This window comes from Micromesistius poutassou (genome assembly GCF_964030765.1).
Source record: "Micromesistius poutassou genome assembly, chromosome: 14".
Lineage (NCBI taxonomy): Eukaryota > Metazoa > Chordata > Actinopteri > Gadiformes > Gadidae > Micromesistius > Micromesistius poutassou.
The window spans coordinates 620,476-640,367 of record NC_140284.1 but is presented as its reverse complement, the minus strand read 5'-3'; the positions used below and the strand labels follow the sequence as shown (position 1 = coordinate 640,367).

The 19,892-nt window shown below is 46.4% G+C and overlaps 1 protein-coding gene across 1 annotated transcript in view; it reads left to right on the top strand.

The window, feature by feature from the left end:
- Positions 1-251: 251 nt before the first annotated feature.
- LOC311358726 (anion exchange protein 3-like) overlaps positions 252-19,892 on the top strand; it is a gene marked incomplete at both ends in the record, with an annotated part of 45,482 nt that continues 25,841 nt past the window's right edge. Inside the window, 6 exons of the mRNA XM_084478851.1 lie at positions 252-305; positions 4,759-4,960; positions 6,628-6,902; positions 9,813-10,045; positions 13,104-13,327; positions 19,364-19,506. Of these exons, the coding sequence (XP_084334977.1) occupies positions 252-305; positions 4,759-4,960; positions 6,628-6,902; positions 9,813-10,045; positions 13,104-13,327; positions 19,364-19,506 (1,131 nt within the window). The remainder of the gene's footprint in view (positions 306-4,758; positions 4,961-6,627; positions 6,903-9,812; positions 10,046-13,103; positions 13,328-19,363; positions 19,507-19,892) is intronic.

Sequence of the window (19,892 nt, the reverse complement as noted above, 5' to 3'; positions counted from 1 at the left end):
CCCCTCAGAACGTGCTGTTACCTTCACCCTTACCCTAATCCAAGTACCTCAAAAAACTGTGTAAGCTACATCCCACTACTCCTCATCCACCTCAGGAATCTCCTGTTCCGAGAACCACCCCCCCAACCCCCATCACCACCTGTGTTACCCCCCCATCCAGCCCTCTCTCCACCCACCACGCTCCACAACCCCACCCAGACCCCTCTCTCCACAACCCCACCCAGACCCCTCTCTCCTGGGCCTGAGGATCCATGGCTACAGGAGGCCATGCACCTGAAATAGATGTTCTAGCCAACCTGCAGTCGGTAAGAGCCACCACACCATCACACCTCCAGGGTTCAAGTGGACAAAGCTGGTGGTTTTGGTCAAAGGTAGTGGTTTTGTTTTGGTGGTTTTGGTCAAAGGTAGTGGTTTTGTTTTGGTGGTTTTGGTCAAAGGTAGTGGTTTTGTTTTGGTGGTTTTGGCGCTGCAAATGAGGCAGTGTCCAAACATTATCACTCTTCAGAACAATTGACTGTTAATACAAATGATAATAATGTAATGATGCAAATGTTTTCGGAAACGATGTTCTGAGAAAGACATTTCTGCCTTTTATTTTTAGGGTTCTTTAAATTATATTGTGTGGGAAAATCTAAAAAGTTACCGGAAAGATTGCCATTCTGTTCAGGACTTCCTGGAGGTAAAGTGGAAACCTAGAAAGGACAGACTTTGGAGACAAATCATTGAGATTGAAGGAGCAACAACACATTGTACACATGGTCCTGGTCCAGCCTGTGCCACAATATAGAAAAAAGCACAGCACATGTAGCTGTGGTAGTCTTGCATATAACCCACCAGAGAGATCTGTAGCAGGGCTGCCTTTGAAATGAACAAGACATAGTGGTTGTAAAAGAGCAAACACAAAGATTCACTACAACTGCCATTGTATGCCGTTGCCCAATGAAGATAGTTATGTCAACTCTGTCGGGTTGAGTTTTGGCAGTATTTTACTTCAGAAACATTACATATAATAAAATAAAATGTGTCTAGAAGAGAAGAGAGAGACACACATAATAAACACATAGCTAGCCTGTTTAGTGTCAGTATCTCAGCTAGGTGCTTATTTGACGCATTAAGCCAACGTGGCTAACTGTAATGCTAACATAGTGCTAACAGCCAACCTTTAATAAACACGCCTGGAGCAGACAAAGCACAAACACACACATTGGAGAAAGGAGAAAATGGACCAATATTATAAATCAGTTAGAAGGGGCTCTTCGTATGCAAGCTCTCCTCAAACTCTGGCCTCGTGAAGCAGCTGTGGAGCGCGATGAGTCACACTCGGGTATGTGTGGAAAAACACTCACTTGATCCGTGACTCGTCAACAGCTCCGCTTTGGGCCTGCTGCTAATATCAGGAAATCAGTCAGCCTCTGAGAGGAGTGGAATCTAGAGAGGAGGGCTCCGCGGGGGGGGGGGGGGGGTTCTGCTCCGGTGGAGATGGAGATGGTTCCGTTGAGGAGACACACGGACTGCACCAAACTGGGCCGTCATCGTCGTTTGCATGGCAGAGAGACGCTGTATTTAATGTGCTAGCGCTGGTGACAAGGACTCTCCCTGTTTTCTTGTGTGTGTGTGTGTGTGTGTGTGTGTGTGTGTGTGTGTGTGTGTGTGTGTGTGTGTGTGTGTGTGTGTGTGTGTGTGTGTGTGTGTGTGTGTGTGTGTGTGTGTGTGTGAGATTAAGGGTCTAGAGGAGGTTGCTACAGCAACATCTCAAAACCAGCTGCCTCATCTTGTCAGTAAGAACAGACATGTCAGATAAGCTTTTGTCTTGTTGTTTTGTTGTCTATTTGTTGTCTGCAAATCCCAGGGAAGTAAACCTCATATTCTGCTATTCTTGACAACAGGAACCAGAATGAGGAAAGTCAATCCGTTCAGGGGATTCTTCTCTCTAAATAGTTCTGCTCCAGCCAAGCCACTAGAGGCTGCTAATGGGAAACGTACATTGAGCAGGTTAAAGCGTTATTAATACTGCATACGGGGAGCACCCTGTGGGTACGCTGTCGCTCTTAACATCACAGCCGTAGACTAAAGCGGTAAAAGTAGCTCACACGCACCTCTCCAAAAAGTAACTACACGGCAGGCGGCAGAACCACAAACACAAGCACCAGTAGCTATTGGACACAGTATAACTCTACCTTCACTGTAATGGTCCTAAACAAACGCTTGTGCACCATATGGGACATTCCGCTTTTCTAGATCAATTGGCCTCATAGAAATGTTCCAGTGTCGCTGGGAGCCTTGAAGTGTTTCTGCCAGGAGGGACGAGAGGACAGAGAGGAAGAGAGCCAGCTCCACTTCCTCTGGGCCGCGCTGCGTCCCATCCAGTGCACCTGTACTGCTGTACCCAACGCGGGCGTTAAGTCTGACAGCGTTGCATTAGGCTGTCCAGACGTCAGGCCACTCCCCGCAGCCCGCTCGCTCACAAATTGGTCCAGTAACATAGTCTCAAAATGATGGGAAGATTTGTCCAGGTTGAAAAATCCAAAGGTTATCCTTTTGAGTGACGTTCACATTACACAAATGCAGAAACCAAACAAAGGTTCTCAAAAGGTGAAATCACACGCGTGCACACGCGTGCACACGCATGCACACGCATGCACACAAATTCACACACATACACATGCTCACCTGGTCTGGGTTCCGCCCAGCTGTATGGGGAGCAGTTAGACCGCTCCACCCTAATAGAGTCCCTGTTGTTGTTGTAAACATTAACATTTGTTGGTTTACATTAGTACGGTAAACATTAACATTTGTTTGTTTACATTAGTACGGTAAACTGCTGGGACTTTCAACGTAGCGGTTAGCAGCACTTCAAAGAAGTAATTATTAATGTTATTATTATTGTAATAATATGAATAGCATCAGCATATGAAGCCAGTACTGCTGGCTCCCAGAACAAGGTTTATACAGAGTCTCCCCGTAGTTTTCTCCTCTTTATTATTCTCTTTTCATGTTCTTTTTTGTGTCGATATCGGTCCTCAAACGTAGTCCGTTGTCCCCTCCTCCCATTGGTCATCATCAATCAACCATAAATAAATAACTAGATGTATTCCCTCAGAGACCATGGCAGAGTAACGACCAACAACCAAACAACAACTGCTTATCTGGCACCATTAAGAGGCGGAGTCACTGAGCTCTGGAGCTTGAAGTGACCAATCAGATGCAAGGTGTGTGTGTGTGTGTGTCTCTGTGTCACTCACTCTTTTCCTCTGAAGCACTCTCCTGGGGCCGTCGAGGGCATTAGCATCAAGCTGCCACTGCTATGCACTTTGTTTCATTGATTTTTTTGCGCTGATGCTATGCTTCTTAATGACTCTCACCCTGGGCCTCTGTCTGTAGGAGTCTGTAGTAGTGAGGTATAGTGAAGTGTATCACTGTCTGTAGTAGTGAGGTATAGTGAAGTGTATCACTGTCTGTAGTAGTGAGGTATAGTGAAGTGTATCACTGTCTGTAGTAGTGAGGTATAGTGAAGTGTATCACTGTCTCTGTCTGTAGTAGTGAGGTATAGTGAAGTGTATCTCTGTCTGTAGTAGTGAGGTATAGTGAAGTGTATCACTGTCTCTGTCTGTAGTAGTGAGGTATAGTGAAGTGTATCACTGTCTCTGTCTGTAGTAGTGAGGTATAGTGCAGTGCAGCGTGTCACTGCCTCTGTCTGTAGTAGTGAGGTATAGTGAAGTGTATCTCTGTCTGTAGTAGTGAGGTATAGTGAAGTGTATCACTGTCTCTGTCTGTAGTAGTGAGGTATAGTGAAGTGTATCTCTGTCTGTAGTAGTGAGGTATAGTGAAGTGTATCACTGTCTCTGTCTGTAGTAGTGAGGTATAGTGAAGTGTATCACTGTCTCTGTCTGTAGAAGTGAGGTATAGTGAAGTGTATCACTGTCTCTGTCTGTAGTAGTGAGGTATAGTGAAGTGTATCTCTGTCTGTAGTAGTGAGGTATAGTGAAGTGTATCACTGTCTCTGTCTGTAGTAGTGAGGTATAGTGAAGTGTATCACTGTCTCTGTCTGTAGTAGTGAGGTATAGTGAAGTGTATCACTGTCTCTGTCTGTAGTAGTGAGGTATAGTACTAGTATAGTAGTAGTAGTAGTAGACAGTAGGTATAGTACAGCTACTGTCTGTAGCGATGCTACTCAGTGCTGATGTTTTCCATCGTGGCGAATCTCCCTTAATAAAATCTTACTTAACGTCCGCTATCTACGCTCTCATCAATGCACTCAGCGCTTCTTCTAGTTCAGTTTGTACTTATTGTAAGACACTTTTCTCCAGAGCACCTCACAATGCCCTGAGTGCAGACACTCAGCCCCAACACAGCCCCTAGCCATGCTGCTGTTGAAGCCTTGCTCTGCTTGTTGTAGATTGACACCATTTTATTTTTTTTGCTGATGCCCTCCACGGAAAATGCAGCGTCGCCGTGGGCGCGGTGTCCGGTACGTCCTCGTCATGTGTGGCCCCCGGGAGCCTTACTAAACGATTCTGTGTACATTCAAGTCATTTAAATCAATCAATGAACAACAGTGATGTCATCATGTATGAGTGAGAGCAGTGAGGTGACGCTGGCGTTCGCGTTGTATTTGATTGATCATCAGACCGCCTGATAAATCATCAACCTGGGTTTGATTTATCGAAAAAAGCATTTCTCACGTAGTGTGTGAATGCAGTCTTTTTTGGGGATATTCTTTTGTATATTTATTTAGTGTATATTCCCTCTCTGCTCCAGGTGGAGGAAGAGGAGGATGAGGATGCCTCAGCCGGACGAGAGAAAGAGGGAGAGGAGGAGGAGGAGGAGGAGGAAGAGGAGAGGGAGGAGGACAGCTGGGAGAAGGTGCTCTCCGTCGAGCGCTTCGGTGACATCATCAGCACCTCTGGCTCGTCCTGCGGAGAGAGGATGGGCCGTCACTACAGCGAGAGAGACTTTGAGAGTAAGACCCACTCACTAACTCACTAACAGACAGACAGGCACTACAGAGAGAGAGACTTTGAGAGTAAGACCCACTCACTAACTCACTAACAGACAGACAGGCACTACAGAGAGAGAGACTTTGAGAGTAAGACCCACTCACTAACTCACTAACAGACAGACAGGCACTACAGAGAGAGAGACTTTGAGAGTAAGACCCACTCACTAACTCACTAACAGACAGACAGGCAGACAGACACTACAGGAAGAGAGACAATAGGAAGTCTTTCCAAGTAGCTTGCCAACACTGCTCTTAATCATACACAGATATTTCATTCTCTGGAGTGTGTTGGAAACCTAATACTGCAGATCAATGGGATGTATTGTGTTGCTGTCGTGTCAATGTTACTCTGTTTTGCCATAGCCAGCGTGGTTCTTTGTTAGGCCGTGACATGTCTCCATTTTATAACGTGATATTTATTTTCTCTAGCAAATCTGATTTGCTTATCTGATTCACTAAAAGGTTGTATTTATTCATTATATAACATTTTAATTTTTTTACGTATAATCATGTAATATTATAATGTTATTATTTTGTTGTACTTTTCCTATTGAATAATGCATTGTATTGACTGTTCTATTCCAGCATCTGTGTATTGCATTACTTTACATTAACTATACACCTACTAATTAATTTCCCATCTGATCATCTGAACGACCTCCATTCTAAAATATGAGCACATGGAGGGCAGGTGCTATGAACACTCAATATGAACACTCAGTATGTTCTCTATCATGAGCGCCTGATGGGGTGTGCTTTGATGTTTATTATCCCGTCTCTATCACAGCCCGCTAATTGAAATGGAAGGGCTTTTGTTGACGTGTCCCAGCTAGCTTAATAGGAGCTTAACGCGGAGTCCTCACAGCATCAACGCCTCCAGCTCCGCCGGCCACCACTCCACTCATGCTTTATTCAACAGCATCAGCTCCATCAGGAGGGAGAGACGCGCTGTAGTGGGCCGTTGCTGCTCCCTAGTTCTTTAGAAGAGCCTTTCTGTGACTTAAGGGGAGTCCAGGTGCTTAACCATTAGGTAAGGGTAGGGGCGTCCTGCTCTAAGACGCCTGCAGGTCAGACCGCATCCCGCTGCCTTTCGGCTTGTCGATCGCCCCACGACCAAATGGATTTATAGAACTCTTCTCTAACCAGTGGCAGCTCAGAGCGCTCTGACCCATTCTGGGTCTGAAGAATGTGGTCCCCTAATTATTAGAGACACTAATAATGTGTCACATCGTTTCAATCAACACATGGCCTTCATACCAGGGTCCCTTCATACCAGGGTCCCTTCATACCAGGGTCATACCAGGGTCCCTTCATACCAGGGTCATACGAGGGTCCCTTCATACCAGGGTCATACGAGGGTCCCTTCATACCAGGGTCCCTTCATACCAGGGTCATACGAGGGTCCCTTCATATGAGGGTCCCTTCATACCAGGGTCCCTTCATACCAGGGTCATACGAGGGTCCCTTCATACCAGGGTCATACGAGGGTCCCTTCATACCAGGGTCCCTTCATACGTGTCAGAACAGACCTCAAGGCCCCGCCGGTCCTCAACCACCTCTCACTACAACGTTTAACCTTGACCCATGCACACGATGACCTTTGACCTCTGCTCCCCCCCGCCCTGCAGACCACCGCTACACCTTCCACCACACGCACCACCCTCTGTCCACCCACCTGCCCCTCCCCCAGCGGCTGAGGAAGCGGCCCCACGGCGCCGAGCGCCGCCGCAAGAAGCGGCGCCGGAAGAAGAAGACGTCGGTGGCGCCCTCCGAGGTCACGCCCACCATCCACGAGGTCGACGAGGAGGAGGCGGAGCTAGAGGGCGAGGAGGCGGAGTCCGAGGCCGACGGCCGCTCCGTGTCGGAGGCCACGCCCACCCACCTGCCCGTCGACCAACCACAGGTAACATATGGCTGACGGCGAGGTCGTCGGCCAATAGGGATCCTTCTAGGCTGACGCGGTGTCTTTTGGGCAAAGCGCTGTGCGTGTCACCTCGGTTCACCCTCACGGTGTGAAGCCGTGACCTGGGCACCACACACACCTGCTCGGCAGTGGTTTACGTGTGCATGCGTGTGTGTGTGTGTGTTGTTTACCCGTGCTGGTGCTGCAGGAGGAGCAGGGAGGGGTTAGTCGTCCTGAGACAGTGAGGCAGACAGACGGTGTGTTAATGTGTTGGGCGGTGTGGGAGGCAGAGCCCTGAGCTGTCAGACTCAAGGTAAACAGGATCTGTTCATGATCCAGAGGTGTGCACAGGGGGTAACCTCGCTTTTAGAAGCATCATTTACAGTCACTTTAGAATAGCTGCAACTTTGAAGCAATAATAAAATAGTAGTAAAGAGTGAATTTGTCATTTAGAAAGCATTGTTCGTGCTCCATAAATACTATTAGTAAGCTGTTCAAAATCAGTGATGTATTCTTCAGATTCTTCAGTGATATCTCTCTTCTAGAGATAATGGTTCATAAGATCATTAATAAAGTGTAAGTGAATGATTTACAAACTATAATGTGTTTATAATGCTTTATGAACACTGAATAATGCTGCAGTTCATGATTAGTTCAGGTAGATAGAAAGCATTAGTCAAGTCGTTTGTGTGAGCTCCTCTAAAGTGACGATTATCTATGCCTTACTCAACATTTATAAAACACATTTAAAGGCCGGAACTGCCTCAAGTTCCTACTAACAAGTCTCAAAAAGATAAGGACACCAAGTACTACAGACAATATCAATCTTTATTGTTAATACAGGAAATTGTAATATTTATTGTTAGTACAGAAAATTGCATTATGTGTGGTTAATACCAAAAAATATATATATTGTCTGTTAATACAGATGATTAATTTGTGCTCAATAAGAACAGTGAAACTACAACTGTAGGAAATGCCAGAGATACCAATGTACAGTGAACTCTCAGCCATAAGACACAACCCAAAAAACACTGATTAACAAAATCTGGATAAAAGAGACTTAAGCTCACTTCTTCCACATAAGCATTAGCTTACCAGAAGTCTGACGTCCATTTTGTCCCTGATACCCACGGGGGCCAGAATCACAGAGTCGTATTCTGTGACTAACGCGGAGCGTTTCACCAGACCGGCCAGCGCTCTGACCAGTGCTAAAACATTTGGGGGAGGGAGAAACTAAATGTGCCTTTCCCCTTTTCACACCAACTCTGATCTGAAGTGAGTATAGAAACATGGTAACTTGGTTGTATCTTTTTGGTGTGTGTACAACTGATCGCTAAACTAATTAAAATTAGCAACACAATTTCACACAACTTTACGGATATCTCACTGGTGTTTTGACCGGCTCTGAGCGGCGTCTCGGAGCTGACCGATACCAAGATGACCACCCAGTGACCTTTTCTCAGGATTTTGACCTTTGACTTCCGCATGGGCAGATGACCTCTAATCAGCGGCTAACTATCTCCTCGATCACAGCGTACAATTAGCCGATACAGCAAGCAAAAAATATATGTCCATAACAAAAAAAGGCATTCATACTTTTAAAATGGCTACAGAAGAGAATGCAGAATAAGCCATCAGGACATGTGACTGAAGAAGACAATGGAGATCCATATTCTTGGTGTGACATATGTAAAAAGAAAAAGGTTCAATTCATTTATTGCAACACTGACTGGAAGTGTGTTGTAGTGATGGTGGTGGTGTTTGAGCAGTACATGTATGTTATGTGTTTAATGTTTATATGTTAATGTGGTTTTATGAGGACTATTTCAATTGATATTTTTCTTATTGACAATACATGTTGCTATCTTCTGTATTAACAATAAATATTAATACTTTCTACAATGCTACTTTTGTGTCAGTTTTCTGTATAAATAAGTATTAAGAGTTTATAATGCATTATTAGCACATAGTAAATAAATAACAATGTTGTAAATTTGAATCTTACGCTTTATAAACTCTCATAAAGCGCTATCTCAGTATCCTATTTAAAATGTATAACTGATTATGAACCACTTACTAATGAGAACATGCAGGAACAAAGCTTTATAAATAAGACATTCCCTATTTATTACAAGTGTATTAATACGAAGATGGAGTTGGCGGCTAGGATTCTTGCCCAGGGTTCAGCCATCGTAGACTGACATCCTTTCTGCTGGCAATTGTCCACCTAGAGATCAATGGAAACATGTTGCATACATTCACATGTAAGACATGTATTCACATTTCCACTGAATAATCCATTGATTTTTACCATTGTTTCTCTTTTATCAGTTGATCACTCACTGTATATACAGAATTTCAACCTGTTCCATTTCAAATCTTTTTTAATAGCGAGACAGGTTGAATGTGAGGGTGAAATAGAGGGTGAAGTAGAGGGTGAACTAGAGGGTGAAATAGAGGGTGAAATAGAGGGTGAACTAGAGGGTGAAATAGAGGGTGAAGTAGAGGGTGAAGTAGAGGGTGAAGTAGAGGGTGAAATAGAGGGTGAACTAGAGGGTGAAGTAGAGGGTGAAGTAGAGGGTGAAGTAGAGGGTGAAGTAGAGGGTGAAGTAGAAGGTGAAGTAGAGGGTGAAGTAGAAGGTGAAGTAGAGTGTGAAGTAGAGGGTGAAGTAGAGGGTGAAGTAGAGGGTGAAATAGAGGGTGAAATAGAGGGTGAAGTAGAGGGTGAAGTAGAAGGTGAACTAGAGGGTGAAATAGAGGGTGAAGTAGAGGGTGAAGTAGAGGGTGAACTAGAGGGTGAACTAGAGGGTGAACTAGAGGGGTCATGGATGTACTCCTGGATTAACCTAGAGAGCACCCTGCCACCAGCACCATATTCCCACTCCCTGAACGCTCTCCTCCTCCCAGTTTAGCTCGGGAAACCAAGAGCGGCCGGAGCGTCTCCCTCCTGTCAGCTCCTTCCACGTGGAGACGGAGACGGCGGGCGCTGCGTTGCAGGGGCCCCCGGGGGCCCCGGGGCCCGCCGGCCAGAAGGGACGCCTCCCACAGCGCGGGGCCCAGACAGTGGGACTGACGGTCTCTGGACACCTGGCGAGGGGGGAGGAGGAGCAGGAGGAGGAGGAGGAGGACACAAGCCGCAGGTAGGATGGTTCTGGTGCCATCTTTAATAGCAGATAATAGTGATTATTATTGATTATGCTGTTGTGCTCTATGTAATCTCTGACCCCGACAAGCACTATATATACAGTACATACCTCACTATATACACAGTGTATACCTCACTATATATACTGTGTATATCTCACTATATACACAGTGTATACCTCACTATATACACAGTGTATACCTCACTATATATACTGTGTATATCTCACTATATACACAGTGTATACCTCACTATATACACAGTGTATACCTCACTATATACACAGTGTATACCTCACTATATATACTGTGTATATCTCACTATATACGCAGTATATATCACACTATATATACTGTATATACTTCACTATATACACAGTATATATCTCACTATATATACTGTATATACCTCATTATATATACTGTACATATCTCACTATATACACAGTACATATCTCACTATATATACAGTATATATCTCACTATATACACAGTACATATCTCACTATATATACAGTATATATCTCACTATATATACAGTATATATCTCACTATATACACAGTATATATCTCATTATATATACAGTATATATCTCACTATATATCTCATTATATATACAGTATATATCTCACTATATATACAGTATATCTCACTATATATACAGTATATATCTCACTATATATACTGTATATATCTCACTATATATACAGTATATCTCACTATATATACAGTATATATCTCACTATATATACAGTATATATCTCACTATATATACAGTATATATCTCACCTATCAAACTCACTCACTCGCTCAATCACTACTAAGTTACTCACCTTCACTTGCTCACACTCATTCGCTAAGTCACACACTCCCTAAGTCAGTCTCTCATTCCCTATCACTCTTTCACTTACTCACTCCTCATGCTCTCACTTTTTCATTCACTGCCTCATTGACTCCCTCACAGAGCAGGCGTGTCTATTAGAACAGTTTGTTACCTTGTATTGTGTGTGTCTGTGAAGTCACAGCCCAGACACTGCAGTCAGTCAGGCCATGTGACTGAAAGCCCCAACTGCCAAGTTCTGAAGACCGTGTTCAGCTTCACAGGGTAGAGTTTCTGCAGAACAAGAACACCTGTTGTTGGCTTCTAAGGACAAAAGCTGTGTGTGTGTGTGTGTGTGTGTGTGTGTGTGTGTGTGTGTGTGTGTGTGTGTGTGTGTGTGTGTGTGTGTGTGTGTGAGCCTGGGATCCCTTTAGATTCTCACAGTAATATCCTTGAAGTGGGTTCTTTGTGTAGGTTAGTGTTCTTGTATAGAGGAAGGGACGGGATCCTCCAGTGTTTAGGGTGCCCCAAAACCTTCTGCCGCCCAGCCAAAGGGTTCTGGGTTTGATGCCCGATGTCCGCAGCCTACCTGGCCTCCTTCAGCAAGACGCCTGGACCCCCTCCTCCCCCTACAGCTACTAAACAACTATTCAGATTTATTTTTTATATCAAATGAGTTTTAACCATTGCATAATTCACTGCACACTTTAAATGACCTGAATAGTGAATAGTATTTTCCTATCTGGGATTAACAAAGTGTTTGATCTTATTATATATAATTAACGCTGGAGTTATATACACAGTACACATTAGGTTACCACTAGATGACAGCACATGAAGCAGCAGACAGTGCTGAGTCAAACAGGCATCATGCTATCCTCATGGCGTACGAACACATCCGTGTATGACCGCTGAGGTAATGCTCTGAATAATGGATGACGCTCTGTGCTCGCAGCAGAGGGAGGCACATTATTCAGTTTGTTCTCTCGCTGCGTCGGGAGGACTCTGACTTGATGATAGTCCAGTGATGCTCGCACCATACTGTTGTGCATGTTTCAACGATTACATTTTATATACAAGAAACATACCTTATTATATATAACGTTGTCTTATTGTATATGTGTATACACAGCCTCATTTTAGGGATGTGTGTGTTTAGTATTGGGTTATAGAGCCCCCTCCTGGTGAGTAGGAAGCACTGCAACTGACTATCAGTGGCAGAGCCTTGGTCAGTTATTGTTTTTATTGTTTTGTAAAGTTTGTTATCATCTCGGTTGCAGTACATTAAGCACAATGAACCGCAGACTTTTTCAACCAGTTTTAACAACTTTACAAATGCTATTCCCCCCCCCCTCCCCCTCCCTCCCTCCCTCCCCCTCCCTCTCTCTCTCCCTCCCTCCCTCCCTCCCTCTCTCCCTCCCTCCCTCCCTCCCTCCCTCTCTCTCTCTCTCTCTCTCTCTCTCTCCTCTCCCTCCCTCCCTCCCTCTCTCTCTCTCTCTCTCTCTCTCTCTCTCCCTCTCACCATCCCTCCCCCCTCCCTCCCTCCCTCCCTCCCTCTCTCTCTCCTCTCCCTCCCTCCCTCCCTCCCTCCCTCCCTCCCTCCCTCCTCTCCTCTCCCTCCCTCCCTCCCTCCCTCCCTCTCTCCACTCCTCCTCTCCCTCCCTCCCTCCTCCCTCTCTCCCTCTCCCTCCCTCCCTCTCTCTCTCTCTCCTCTCTCATCCCTCCCTCCCTCCCTCCCTCTCTCTCTCTCTCTCTCTCTCCTCTCCCTCCCTCCCCCTCCCTCTCTCTCCTCTCCTCCTCCCTCCCTCCCTCCCTCTCTCCTCTCCCCCTCTCTCTCTCTCTCTCCCTCCCTCCCTCTCTCTCTCCTCTCCCTCCCTCCTCCCTCCCTCCCTCCCTCCCTCCCTCCCTCCTCTCTCTCTCTCCTCTCCCTCCCTCCCTCTCTCTCCTCTCCCTCCCTCCCTCCCTCCCTCTCTCCTCTCCCTCCCTCTCTCTCTCCTCTCCCTCCCTCCCTCTCTCTCTCCTCCCCCTCCCTCTCTCTCCTCTCCCTCCCTCCCTCCCTCTCTCCTCTCCCTCCCTCTCTCTCTCCTCTCCCTCCCTCCCTCTCTCTCTCCTCCCCCTCCCTCTCTCTCCTCTCCTCTCCCCTCCCTCCCCTCTCCTCTCCCTCCCTCCCTCCCTCCCTCCTCTCCTCTCCCTCCCTCCCTCCCTCCCCCTCCCCCCCCCCCCCCCCCCCCAGCACCCTGCCGTCCCCTGACCACGTGTCCCTGCCGTCTCGGGGCTGGTTCCGGCGGCGCCCCCCCCACCGCCGGCCCCCCGGGGCCCAGCGGAGCAGCTACGACCTGCGGGAGCGTGTGTACATCGGCAGCCTGATGCCCCTGGAGATGGCCGTCTACCAGCAGGTGCCCACCGACGACGCCGAGGCGCAGATGCTGGCCAGCTCCGACCTGGACGACATGAAGAGTAGGAGACACGCACACGCACACGCACACACGCACATAGAGACACACACACGCACACACGCACATAGAGACACACACACGCACACGCACACGCACACACACACACACACACACACACGTAGAGACACACACACACACACACACGCACACACACACGCACACACACACACGTAGACACACACACACACACGCACACACACACACACACACACACATAGAGACACACACACGCACACGCACACACACACACACACGTAGAGACACACACACACACACACACACACACACACACACACACATAGAGAGTAGATACACACACACACACACACACACACACACAGACAGACAGACATAGACAGTAGATACACACACAAACACACATAGACATACACAGTAGATACACACACACACACACACACACACACACACACACACACACACACACACACACACACACACACACACACACACAGACTATAGATGCATGGGTGACATGAAGAGTAAGAAGAGACCAATTGAAAAATAATTGACATATAGTATATAGACACACATACATAGAAATACATAATATAAACATATAGTATATAGACACACATACATAGACATACATAATATAAACATATAGTATATAGACACACATACATAATATAAACATATAGTATATAGACACACATACATAGACATACATAATATAAACATATAGTATATAGACACACATACATAGACATACATAATATAAACATATAGTATATAGACACACATACATAATATAAACATATAGTATATAGACACACATACATAATATAAACATATAGTATATAGACACACATACATAGACATACATAATATAAACATATAGTATATAGACACACATACATAGACATACATAATATAAACATATAGTATATAGACACACATACATAATATAAACATATAGTATATAGACACACATACATAGACATACATAATATAAACAGACATACATAATATAAACAAGCACAAATACTTATTTAGTTCACAGACAAACACATAGACACCAATACACTCTGTATGCAAACACATTCCCATGTACAGTGTGCACACGTTTACGTTTAGGACATCAGACACTTTGATCCAGCGGCTGACGGTCACGCAGACGTTCAGCGGGTCGGCCGTGGGAAGTGACAGCTGGTGACGGTCGACGCTCAGCTAGGATGAGCCGGGAATCGAACACATACACACTGAACACACACGTATCTGGAAGACATGAAGCGTATGGACAACGCATATACACAGGATATAATTCATGCTAAGATGTATACACGCATACAAATAGGGGCTCTTTGACTGCTTCACTTCTGAAAGATCTTCTGTGGCGCCCTCTACTGGTGCTTACAGATATTACAGACGAGTTGTTAGTCTGTAGATATGTGACCAAACTAGGAAAATATCGTGTGTATAAAAGTAGCTATTAGGAAGTTGGAGTTAAGACGTCCACATATATATATCGCTGTCTGTACAGTAAGGATGTTCATAGAACCAAGTGCAGGTCTCATAAAGTGTTGAGTTGACTAGTGGTGAATATGGTTAATAATGTATTCATGTCAGACTCTTTGGATAGAAGCAGCCACCAAATGTAACGTACTATTCATTGAATATTCATGTTCTGAACTAGCTGAAGTCAGATGAGGTTGTGAGTTCCGGGGAGATAACGAATGTGAGAGACAGTGTTTGGAAACGGGTCATTTTTTGGGGTAAAAGCAGAGTGGTTCCGCCCCTCAGGGTGTTAATTAACACTGGTCGATGCCCCCTCCACCATCGACCCACTGACAGATCAGCTGACCCCCCCCTCCAGCCGTCATGGAGTCATTTGTGCACTCCCTGGTTCACTAGCCTCTCATTGGCTCTCTGAGGGCGTCCTGTTAGGTTATGATCATGCGTCCGTTGAATGAGTCATGAGCAGGAGTTATTTTTAGATTGTGTCGGGGGGATTTCTTTGTGAACTATTGAGTCTGTGGTGGATGAGGCTTCACAGCGCAAAGTAGTGCCCAGCAGTATTGTCTAGTGCCCAGTAGTATTGTCTAGTGCCAGTAGTATTGTCTAGTGCCCAGTAGTATTGTCTAGTGCCAGTAGTATTGTCTAGTGCCCAGTAGTATTGTCTAGTAGTATTGTCTCGTCTCCTGCAGAGTGAGCAGGAGGAGCGCTGCTTGATTCTTGAAGGACGACAGATGTGCCAGTGAGTGAGATAGTCAAGTAATGTCAAATAGGATCCATTACAATTTTAGTGTTTATTTTTAAACTATACAAAAGTGAAAATAGTGGCTCCTATTTTCTACACTGTGTATGAATGTTTTTGTTCTTTTTCAGATTGTTGTTGGCTTTAATTAGCCGATCATATCTAATCAATAAATCTTCACATTTCGCTGTATACACACGCACATGCACACACACACACACACACACACACAAGTTTCCATAGTGACCTGTGATGCATGCCATCATAGCTGAGCAACCAGATCATTCCTGAGTGCTTTAAGAACCCAAAGTAGTGTGTGTGTGTGTGTGTGTGTGTGTGTGTGTGTGTGTGTGTGTGTGTGTGTGTGTGTGTGTGTGTGTGTGTGTGTGTGTGTGTGTGTGTGTGTGTGTGTGTGTGTTAGCCGTATGCTAGTGCGGTCCCCTCAATCGTCAACCTTTGACTCTATCTCGTGACATCATCAGGTTGGACTACCGTCGCCATGGGAAAACGACTTTAGGAATAGTCCAGTCTATATGTTTTCCACTCAAAGGATCGATCCATTGGACCACATCATGGAACAGGGCGGGGCTTCAGTAGGCGTCCGGTGGTGGTGGGGGTGCTTTTGAAAAAAGAGCCACACTTTTTATCCAGAGTTCCTCTTGGAGGTGTGGAGGTTCTGACTCTTTGTTTCTCCTCGCCGTGGACGCCATTCTCTGGACCAGTGAACGTTTCTGGTTTTGTCCTTGACAATCTTATTATTATTTTCTAACAAGTGAAATCAATTGTAGGTGACCTTTATGGCTTTATGTCGACTGTTTTCTTTGATTTGTTGAGGGGTTACTTGTGTATAACCCCGGTATCCTCCACGTCGTTTTTCTTTGGTCCAATCACACTTCATCCTTATCCCAGTTAAAAATCGGTTGAAAACCAGAGGATAACCAGTTGTGAAAGGAATTTGAACATATAACAATTGAGAGGACCGACCATTTGTGGAAACCAAGGCTTTGTGGAGACCCAATCCTTGTTTGGACGAGCCTTTGAGAAGACCCAGCGGTTAAGAGTCTTTGAGAAGATCAGCCTTAGTGGGGACCCAACGTTTGAGAAGGTTTTAGTCGACCCAGGCTCCGCCGAGCCCAGGGCTGAGCGACGGCACCCAGGAGTCAGGAACCCTGGATGAACAGAGCGTCTGCCCGGAGCGGGGCGGAGCGGAGGAGGAGGAGGAGGAGGCCCCATCCGTGGAGATGACAGACTGCCCAGCGATGGAGGACAAGGAAGACCACCACCAGGACCAAGACCACAACCAGGAGCTCCACCCGGACCACCACCAAGACCACAACCAGGAGCTCCACCCGGACCACCACGACGGGCAGACCCCCAAGAAGTGGGGCGCCAAGCACCACCACCCTCTGGAACACCAATCCAGCGCTTTGATGACCCCCCATCAGCAGCACGACCCGGCGCACCGCGGCTCGCTGCTCAGCGCCGAGCACCTCGACTTTGAGGAGTTTGTTCTGGATTTCGACGACTATGACCTGCTGGAGTCCATCCACAGCCAGCTGGCCTCTCCCCTGGAGCCCGTCCGTGAGTAGCCACTGTCGCCTCTCCTGTGCCCCCATGAGTTCTTTAAACCTGGAGACGACGTCAAACCAAAGCACGTCTCGGGGATTCTGAAGGGACTGGAATGTCTCTTAGTTAGGGTAAGGGTTAGGGTAAGGGTAAGGGTTAGGGTTAGGGTAAGGGTTAGGGTAAGGGTTAGGGTAAGGGTTAGGGTTAGGGTAAGGGTTAGGGTTAGGGTAAGGGTTAGGGTAAGGGTTAGGGTAAGGGTTAGGGTTAGGGTTAGGGTAAGGGTTAGGGTAAGGGTTAGGGTAAGGGTTAGGGTTAGGGTAAGGGTTAGGGTTAGGGTAAGGGTTAGGGTAAGGGTAAGGGTTAGGGTTAGGGTAAGGGTAAGGGTAAGGGTTTAGGGTAAGGGTTAGGGTTAGGGTTAGGGTAAGGGTTAGGGTAAGGGTTAGGGTTAGGGTAAGGGTAAGGGTTAGGGTAAGGGTTAGGGTAAGGGTAAGGGTTAGGGTAAGGGTTAGGGTAAGGGTAAGGGTTAGGGTAAGGGTTAGGGTAAGGGTTAGGGTTAGGGTAAGGGTTAGGGTAAGGGTAAGGGTTAGGGTAAGGGTTAGGGTAAGGGTTAGGGTAAGGGTTAGGGTAAGGGTTAGGTTAGGGTAAGGGTTAGGGTTAGGGTTAGGGTGACCACTAGCTGAAAGGTAATGAAGGGTTCAAAGCTCAGTCTACCTCCTACCTGCTCCTTACTGACATAAATATACAAACTAAACAATCACTTGCATGCTTTGGATGAAAGAGTCTGCTGAATATAAATCCTGAAATCATATTATACATCAGATTAGACCATTTATTATATATTTGCGATGGGTGTTTGAGGGAAAGTGTTTATTTTTATCATTTCCTTCCTGTGATCCAACTGTTGAACTGATGTGAATGTGCGTGCGTGAGAAAGCGCCCATACTATACTCTGGACTGGGCTAAGTCCATAGCGATCGCCGCTGGGCCACTTGTTTCCATTGATCGCGTGACCGACTGGCAGACTAATTAACCGTAATCTGGGGCCGTGGCCACAAGCGGTGCAGAGCCGGACCGTGGTATTGAGTGCATTGACACACAGCAGCTCCACTGCTGGGTTAGATCCGGTGGCTCCAATTTGGTGTTGGCGACCTGGCCACATCTGGAGCGGAAACATGGCCCATTGATCAACTGTAGCTCTCTGCTCTCTGTACAATCTCTACGGGGTGTGTCCAGGTCCAAGGCCTGGGCCATGAAAGGGTCATCGGTGGCGTACTATGCTGCTTGACAAAAAAACACATATCTGTACACACACACACAGACCCTCCCCCTCGCACGCACACACACACACACACACACACACACACACACACACACACACACACACACACACAGACCCTCCCCCTCGCACGCACACACACACACACACACACACACACACACACACACACACACACACACACGTGCACACACACACACGTGCACACACACACACACACACACACACACACACAGTTGCCAAAGCCCTATCTCCATCGTTATCCTATTTTCGTGTTTATTTACAGTAGAACATGAAAAACTTTTTTTTCTGTACCATCTAAACCCATTGACCATTTATTTTCCCCAGTTATAATGCTATATTTATGCATTTCAAATTGCTTTAAACTTCCCACATTCCTCCTAACCCTTCAGTAGGCGGGGTTATCCCCTTTACTCTTTCCACATCTCCAAATGGTCCTTTTCATGTCAGAGGAAACGGCCTCACTCCGTCTCCAGTAGGCAGTAGGCCACAGGTCTTCTGGGGAGACCTCTTCCTTCGGTCTAATTACATAAAACACGACTTGTGGGTGAAAGAGCATGCTAATTCAATTTCTTCCCATGAGACCACAAATGTGTGCTGGTAATTCTGCATCTCTCTCCAATGATGACCTCTGCCTCGGTTCCAACGGAGGACTAGGATTCTCTGTTAGCCATGTTGTCATTTCCCACAACTATTCCGCATTATAAATTCTTTCCGGATTTAAATTAACTTTATTATAAAGAAGGAGAAATGACTCACATTACCTTCACACAAAAAACTTGACACACAAGAAACTCTACATCCAACCAGTTAGAGTTAATATTAGAGTATATATTATTATTGACTTACAAAACAGCGTGACGCTCTCTTAACTTTCACCTCTGGAAAGCTCAGCAAATCAGACGTAAGGTAAGAGAACATGTGACCAAGCCCCGCCCGGTTGCTGTCTGTGTGCACAGGTCACCGCTTCGAGGACAACCCCGGCGTGAGACGCCACCTGGTGAAGAAGTCGTCGCGATGCCAGCTGTCCCGCGCCAACAGCTCCGGGCCACTGTCCAGCCTCAAGAAGAAGAAGAGGGCAGCGGACAAGAAGACCCACGAGGTGAGGCTCCCTCTCACCAGAGCTTTACTACGCAAACCCTAACCCTCTAACCCTCTAACCCTCTAACCCTAACCCTCTAACCCTCACCCACGAGGTGAGGCTCCCTCTCACCAGAGCTTTACTACGCAAACCCTAACCCTCTAACCCTCTAACCCTCTAACCCTAACCCTAACCCTAACCCACGAGGTCAGGCTCCCTCTCACCAGGGCTTTACTACGCAAACCCTAACCCTCTAACCCTCTAACCCTCTAACCCTAACCCTAACCCTCTAACCCTCTAACCCTCTAACCCTCTAACCCTAACCCTAACCCACGAGGTGAGGCTCCCTCTCACCAGAGCTTTACTACGCAAACCCTAACCCTCACAACGGAAGGTAATGATAGGGA